This window comes from Neophocaena asiaeorientalis, unplaced genomic scaffold (assembly GCF_003031525.2).
Source record: "Neophocaena asiaeorientalis asiaeorientalis breed wild unplaced genomic scaffold, Neophocaena_asiaeorientalis_V1.1 scaffold150, whole genome shotgun sequence".
NCBI classification, from domain to species: Eukaryota; Metazoa; Chordata; class Mammalia; order Artiodactyla; family Phocoenidae; genus Neophocaena; species Neophocaena asiaeorientalis.
Window position 1 is genome coordinate 5850818 of NW_020176571.1, and position 7516 is coordinate 5858333.

Consider the following 7516-nt stretch of genomic DNA (forward strand, 5'->3'; position numbering starts at 1 on the left):
GGGGGCGGGCAGGTAAGGCGCCTACAAAAAGTGGGGAAAGGTCACGGCTACCGGGGAGCTGAGTCTGTTGTCAGTCCCTCCCTTCCTCCACCCTGCCTCCCGTCCCTTATCTCGACTTTCTTGGGGCTGGTCGGGAGCAAAAGGGCGCACGCGGTGAAGTCCGGTCCTGAAATCACCGGGGGATTTTTTTTGCGGAGGAGAAGGTGGAAGGAAAGAACAGTGAGCAGACTCTGGCTCCAGCACCAATGGCTTCAGCCAGAGGCCAAGGCCGCCTCGGTGACACTTTCTCAAAGTGAAAGCGAAAGCCAAGTAGGCGGAGAGGACTGACGGGGCCAGGCGGTCGGCCAGGCAGGCGTATTTGGAGCCCCTTCTCCAGCCCGGACCTGGCCGGCGCGGGGCACGAGGAGGGGCGGCGGGGGAGGAGGGCCTGAGAGCAGCCCCCATGGGCTCCAAGGGGTGGTGCTTGCTGGTCTGCTTGGCTCTCTCCGGGGCAGCAGACGCCGGTGAGTCGGGGGCTGGCTGGTGGGGCGTGTCGGGTTAAAGAAGCATCAGGTAGCCACCCTCCCCGAGGTCGCAGAAGGGGAAAGGGGCCGGGAATGGCTTCCAATCGCCTTCTAAGCCCAACAGGAGGAAGTGGGCGGCTGGTAACGGAAGGAACCAGTTGTGCCGGGGAGAGAGACTGAGAACTCTGGGGAAAGGGCCAAACGAAGGAATGAGGGGCCGCCTCGGTGGATGTGGTGGGCCCCCTGTCCTACAGGAGAGGGAGCTGGCCTGGGAGCGGACACCTTCAGGAGAGGAAGGGGGGCCCCTATCTAGGAGATCACGGAGCGGGGTAGGTGCTCCCCAGAGGTTGGGGAGGGGAAGGCCACCTGTAAAAAGCACGGAGCGAGCAGACCCTGGGGGCTGACTGGGAAGTTGAGACGGCTGCCAACGCCCTAGCATCCAAGCCTGTCTCCTCTCCCAATGCAGTTTTGTTCATTTATATGCTTTTGCTGAGAATTCCTTTGAAGAGATAGCTTTCCATTGATAGGTGGAAATAAGCTTCTTAAATCCCCCTGAGCAAGGGAAATCAGGACTTTAAATAATTCAAACCAAGAAGTATGTACCTGGAGAAGCAGGTGCTTCGCAGAAAGCTGGTTCTGGGTAAAACAGGATCAGAGCTTCGTAGAGGCAGCTAGGAACGGGGAAGATTACCCCTTGATGACTCGACAAGTATACAAGTAACTTTCTGGGCAAGAGGGTGCTCATCCCAGCCTGTTCCCTGCAGTAGAAAGGCAGTGGCGGGCAGTGGACGTGATCTTGGACTGCTTCCTGATGGGGGAAGGTGGGCACCGTGGAGGTTTCGCCAGCAGTGAGAACATGGTGAAGGCCTTGTTGGTGCTGAAGCAGGTGCCAGTGCCGGACGACGGCTCCCTGGAAGGCCTCACGGATTTCCAAGGGGGCACACTGGCCGAGGACGACCCACTCATTACCTTCGAGGCATCAGGTAAGAGCCCTCCACCCTGTGTCCCAGTCCTTCTGGGCTCCTTCCAGTTCCTGAGCCCAGTTCCCAAGGACACCCACCCACACCTGCTTCCCATCAGCCCAGGTGTTCTCTATCCAGCTCCATCTCTGTGCTGCGCTCTTCTCCCCCAGTGAACCTGATACAGATTCCCCAGGCCGAGGCCTTGCTCCATGCTGACTGCAGCGGCAAAGAGGTGACCTGTGAGATCTCCCGCTATTTTCTCCAGGCCAGGCCAAAGGCCACGGTGGAGACGGCAGCCTGGTTCATCACTAACGTGCGAGTGTCTGGAGAGGGACCTAGTATCTCCATGGTGATGAAGGCCCTTGGGGATGCTGAGAATGGGGCGGTCTTGCATCCCATGCTGAAACTGCCCCTGAGTCCCCAGGGGACTGTGCGGACTGAAGGTGAGAAAATGAAAAGTAGCAGAAAGAAAGTTTTAATTTTTTTAAAGGGGTCAGAAATGGGGGAATAGTAGGAGAAGGAAGGGGACAAGTCCACCTCCGTGCACATTGGTCATCTCAGGGTGTCCCCTAGGCCTCAGTCCTTTCTTCCTAAAGACCCCAAATGGGGATAATTTTCACCTGGCCAGGTGACTTGAGGACATAAGACATGTGACGCTCTACTTGCATATGCTGTCCACAGCTGTCTCTGTGAGCAGAGTGCCAGCTTTTGCCAGGGAACAGCTAGCCTGGTCAAGATGAGAGAGGAGAGCACAGGCCCGCAGAATTTGTTCATGATCTCCTATCAGTAGAACCCGGTCCTTGCTCTCTCCAACCCTGCACATCTCAGAGGGCACAGAAAATTGAGGACATGATGATAGGTTTCTCCAAAGTTCATGGAATCCAATATTTTGCCTCCAAGAAAGACAACCACATCCAGAGAAGATTAGGGGCCTACCCTTCTATCCTTAGAAAGCTTCAGAACACTCAGATTATTCTGTGGTCCAACCTGAATTTATCCTGCTACATCAAAAAAGGGGTCCTCTTGTCTGTCCAGTGTCAACCGTAGTCCTAGCATAGCTAGGCATTGCCCCCATTTATTTTGGGATATTTCAAACCTACAAAAAAAGGTGAAAGAATAATGAACACCTGTATACCGTGCACCTGGATCCACCACTTGTTAACATGTTGCATGTCCTTTCCCCCTCCCTCATCTTCTCTCCATTTCCCCTCCGCTTAACTAATTGAAAGTAAACTGCAGGCATCTCTACACTTCATCCCAAATGCTTCCATGGTTAGCATGTGTTAGTTTACAACCAAAGACATGAATGTTCTCCATAATCATAAAACCATCGCCTCGGCAGCAACCCAAGGTGGGGAGTGGTCTACCCGGGGTGCAGGCAGTAAGGGGGGTGCGGTGTGCAGATAATGGACGAACGTATCCTCACCATCAGCCTACACTGGTAGTTATGAACCATGTCAGTGATCAAACACTCCTGCCTGCCTGCCAGGGCGGACCATCCTCACCTCCCCCACCATGGCTGGGCCCGCCCCTGATTGTCGTACTTAAGGCATTTAAAAATTGATACGATACTACTATCAAATATGAAGTCCAAATTCAAACTTCTCCAATTGCCCTCGTAGTGTTCTTTATAGCGTTGGGGGGTTTGGTTTGGTTTTTGAAGTCCAGGATTCAGACAAGGATTGCGCGTTGTATTTAGTTGTCCCATCCCTTCAGCCTCCTTTACTCCAGAACAGTCTTCAGAGCCTGAACTATTTTGAGGCCGGGCCACTGCCTTGTAGATGTCCCAGCATTGGGACCTGTCCGACTGTTTCCTCATTGGACTGGGGTTCAGCACGTTTGGCTCACACACCACCACTGTGTGCTTATTTAAGCTCTGTCTCCTTTAGTCTCCTCAGCAGCCTTGCTCTAAGCAGATGAGGTCGGCAACACTGAGGGGCTTGCCCAGGCCACAGAGGGAGTTAAGTGGAAGAGCCGGGTTTCTGAAAGCTGACTGCAACTCCAGTAGCTCTTTTTTTTTTTAATTTATTTTTGGCTGCGTTGGGTCTTCGTTGCTACGTGCGGGCTTTCTTTTAGTTGCGGCAAGCGGGGGCTTCTCATTGCGGTGGCTTCTTTTGTTGCAGAGCACGGGCTCTAGGGTGCAGGCTCAATAGTTGTGGCGCTCGGGCTTAGTTGCTCCGCGTCATGAAGGATCTTCCCAGACCAGGGCTCGAACCCGTGTCCCCTGCATTGGCAGGCGGATTCTTAACCACTGAGCCACCAGGGAAGCCACTCCAGTAGTTCTTAATCTGAGTGTCAACAGTAACCCAAAATTTTTTATAAATTTATATAAAATTTTTTCTTTTATTCTTTTGGCTGCATTGGGTCTTAGTTGCAGGATGTGGGGTCTTCGTTGAGGCATGCGGGATCTTCGTTGTGGTGCGTGGGCTTCTCTCAAGTTGCGGCATGCAGGTTTTCTGTCTCTTGTTGTGGCGCGTGGGCTCCAGGGCGCGTGGGCCCTGTAGTTTGCAGCACTCAGACTCTCTCATTGAGGCACGCGAGCTCTGTAGTTGTGGCACGCGGGCTTAGTTGCCCTACAGTATGTGGGATCTTAGTTCCCCGGCCAGGGATCGAACCTGCGTCCCCTGCATTGGAAGGTGGATTCTTTACCACTGGACCACCAGGGAAGTCCCAGTAAGCCATAATTTTGCATATGTATTTGCCTGGTCTGTAACTTTCATCAGATTGTGCAAGAGGTAAGTGACTCCAAAATGGTTAAGAGTACCACGCATGCATGCTGCCTCTCAACACACCCCGAGCCTGCCACAGCTCGGAGATCAGGTGGCCTCAAGGAGGGAGTGGCCCACAATCACCCTCTTTCTCCCACAGTGGAGTTCCAGGTGACAACACAGACCCCGTCCCTGAATCCCCTGCTGGGGTCCTCAGCCTCCCTGCACTGTGGCTTCTCCATGGCACCAGGCTTGGGCATCACCAGCGTGGAGTGGCGGCTGCAGCATAAGGGCAGTGGCCACCTGGTGTACCGCTGGACCACGGGGCAGGGGCAGGCCAAGCGGGAGGGCGCCACCCTGGAGCCTCAGCAGCTGCTCATGGCTGGGGACGCCTCCCTCACCCTACCCAGCCTCACTCTGAAGGATGAGGGGACCTACATCTGCGAGATCACAACCTCCCTGTACCGAGCTCAACAGATCATCCAGCTCAACGTCCAAGGTGAGGCCAGGACTCAGTTATGCCGGGAAGAGGGAAAGGGAGGTACCTATTGAGAGTGTCTTCCAGAATGGGATCAAACACAAGGGCGCTTTCCTGAGAGGCAGACTGCATTCCCACAGCCTGAATGCCGTCTGCATCCTAGAAGCGCAGATGGCATCAGATGGAGTTTCCCGTCGGGCTCCAGATAATTCCATTGAGAAGTTTCCCAGCCCGGGATCCTGCTGCCCCGCACTGGCCGGCTGTCTCCAGTCACCCCCGTCCTTTTGGACCACATCCAAAGGAGGAGCAGTAGCAAAGCGAGGAGAGGCGAGGGAGCGGCCCGACCGGGAGGCCTGTTTCAACAGGATAGCCTCTGACATCACTGGCTTGTAGTGATGCTAAGAAGCAAGCCAACCTTTAGTTGGTTTTGCTGTTGTTTTTCAGTTACCTGTGGGAATCGTACCCCCTTATGTTGTGCATCCAGGTGGACCCCTCACCACCACTGTCCCCCCGCCGCCTGGCGCCTCACTGAGGAGGGAACTTCCGCCTCCACAACCTGCTCTTATGGGCAGCAGGAGAAGGCCCTAGGCTCCTCTGCTGCCCCGGTGATGCCCGTGGGGTTTTACTTCTCCTCCTCTCTTCCAGCTGCCCCCAAAGTACTACTGAGCTTGGCGAGCGAAGCTCTGCCGCCCACCCTCCTCTGCAGTGTCACTGGCTACTACCCTCTGGATGTGACTGTGACGTGGATCCGGGAGGAGCTGGGTGGAGCCCCGGCCCCAGTCTCTGGCGCCTCCTTCTCCAGCCTCCGGCAGAGCACGGCAGGCACCTACAGCATCTCCTCCTTCCTGACGGCAGAGCCTGGCTCTGTGGGTGCCACTTACACCTGCCAAGTCACCCACGTCTCCCTGGAGGAGCCCCTGGGGGCCAACACCTGGGTTGCCCCACCAGGTATGGGAGTGCCCTCCTTTCCCCACCACCACACCTGGGCTCACGGCTCCTGCCCTCTGGCCTTGTTCTGCTTCCCACAGTGTTGGCTGCTTCTTTCCCAAGGTGACAGCCTCCAGAGGTCCCACCCCGTCCTCCAAGACTTTATTACCCCCCGAGTTCTGGGGTACCAGGCACTGCTGAGAGCTGGAGACCAAGGCTGAACAATTCCTCATCCTGCCCTCGAGGAGCTTAGCCCAGTGGGAGGGACAGACTAGGCAGTCAGGGAAGATGACCCGGGGGAGGCCTGCAAGCCGGCTGAGCTGGGTCAGGGGCAGGGAACACCAGGACCGAAGGGACGTCATGTGTGAAGGCCTCATTATAAAACAGGCTAGAAAGAACTGGGGGGGCTGCACGGCTAGAGGCAAGGGTGCGTGGGGAAAGGGGGCTGTGGCCGTGAAGCTTGAGAGGTGATGGTGTTCACTGAGCGTCTGCGTCAAGCCAGCAGGGCACTGAGCCCTCAAATGTGGGCGTCCACAGGTCCTCACTCCTCCCATCTTAGAGATGAGTAACTGATACTCGCAGAGGTTCAGTAATTTGCCCAAGGTCACCTGCCTAGGAAATGGTAAAACAGAAAATGTGGAAAATAGGCAGGCGATTCCCCTACAGCCTCAACCCCCCTCCTGCTACTGATGGGCAGATAACAACAGGCCTTCAAGCTGGAACTTCATCCCGAGGCCACAGAATGTCTTCGAAAGGTCCTATACCATAAAGAGTCAGCACCTCGAAATGCCTTACTTGGTGGCTCATGAGACTGTAAGCTTCCCCGAAACTGGGGTTTTGCCTCAGCTTACATCATTCCCAGTTGTTTACACAATTCCAGTTTAACTATCACCAGCTAATCTAAACTAAATCGCCCGTGCAAAGCCGTTTGAAAAACGGTTGTCCTGAGGTGGGAAGAGGCAGAGGATTCTGTGTGGAGTGACACACGGACGTCCACCGAGCAGGCCCCAGCGCCACGGTGTGCCGGTCCCTGGGTGAGAGCAGGAAAACACCTGATGGGAGCTCCTCAACCAGGGACGGTTGAACGCGGGCGCGCGCGCCCTGACCTTCCTGCCGGGGCAGACGCTGCACGTGAGGGCTCAGTACGGTTCCCGCCACTGATCCCCGTCCACACCTCTGTCCCCTACAGAGCAGAGGACGGCCTTTGGAGTCCTTTTTGCCAGCAGCCTCTTCCTCCTGGCACTGCTGTTCCTGGGACTGCAGAGACGCCAAGGTAAGAGTGAGCCTGCGCATCCTTGGCTCTGGCCCTGACCAAACGCACTTGGAGACCAGCGGCTCTAAGTGCCGCCACACCCAGACCAGGGATGAAACGCAAGCGTCCAGAGCTCCAGCCGGCCCCCCCAGCCCCCAGCTCCTGGGCTTACCCCAACTGACACCAACTTCCTTCCCTCCCGTTTTCTCCTAGCTACCTCACCAAGGCCTGCCAGGACCCCGAGGCACTCCGGGTAGCCACTCTCCTGCCTTAGATATAAGAGAGAGTCACATTCTCCCAGAAGGACTCTAAGCTGAGTCCCAGAGCTCAAAGAGGCCCCGAGAAAGATACGAAGAAGGCACAGATCACTGACTGTGGCGCTGGATTTCTGCAGGCCTCTGCCTGCCTTCACTGCATGCCCTGGGCTGATACACCCAAGGGAGAAAGCGTGAAGAGGTGAGAGGGTGGCAGGAAGGCAGGAGGTCTGGGTGGAGGTTAAAACATGAGCCAGGTTTGAGGCGCGGTGGTAGGAACATATAACAGAAAAAAATTAAGAAAGGAGCGGATGAGGGACAGTGGAACAGGATGGGGGTTGGAGGGCCACGCACAATCGTTGAACTCTGTCCCAGTAAAAGCCCTCATGTCCTCGGAAGCAAAGCTTTTCCACTTTCCCGTCTTTCCACACA

The 7516-nt window shown here is 55.7% G+C and overlaps 1 protein-coding gene across 6 annotated transcripts in view; it reads left to right on the top strand.

Moving 5' to 3' along the window:
* Positions 1 to 16: 16 nt before the first annotated feature.
* The window catches only part of TAPBPL (TAP binding protein like), a 14661-nt gene continuing 7161 nt past the window's right edge, over positions 17 to 7516 (top strand). For 2 of the 6 annotated variants that reach the window (XM_024733057.1, XM_024733056.1), the window contains exons 1-7: positions 17 to 503; positions 1268 to 1486; positions 1636 to 1908; positions 4334 to 4672; positions 5297 to 5599; positions 6768 to 6851; positions 7044 to 7286. In XM_024733057.1, the coding sequence (XP_024588825.1) occupies positions 443 to 503; positions 1268 to 1486; positions 1636 to 1908; positions 4334 to 4672; positions 5297 to 5599; positions 6768 to 6851; positions 7044 to 7087 (1323 nt within the window). In that variant the 5' untranslated portion in view covers positions 17 to 442 and the 3' untranslated portion in view covers positions 7088 to 7286. Of the gene's footprint in view, positions 504 to 565; positions 833 to 1267; positions 1487 to 1635; positions 1909 to 4333; positions 4673 to 4814; positions 5173 to 5296; positions 5600 to 6767; positions 6852 to 7043; positions 7511 to 7516 lie in introns of those variants that run through there. The other 4 variants (XM_024733058.1, XM_024733060.1, XM_024733061.1 and 1 more) reach the window with 4 other exon arrangements.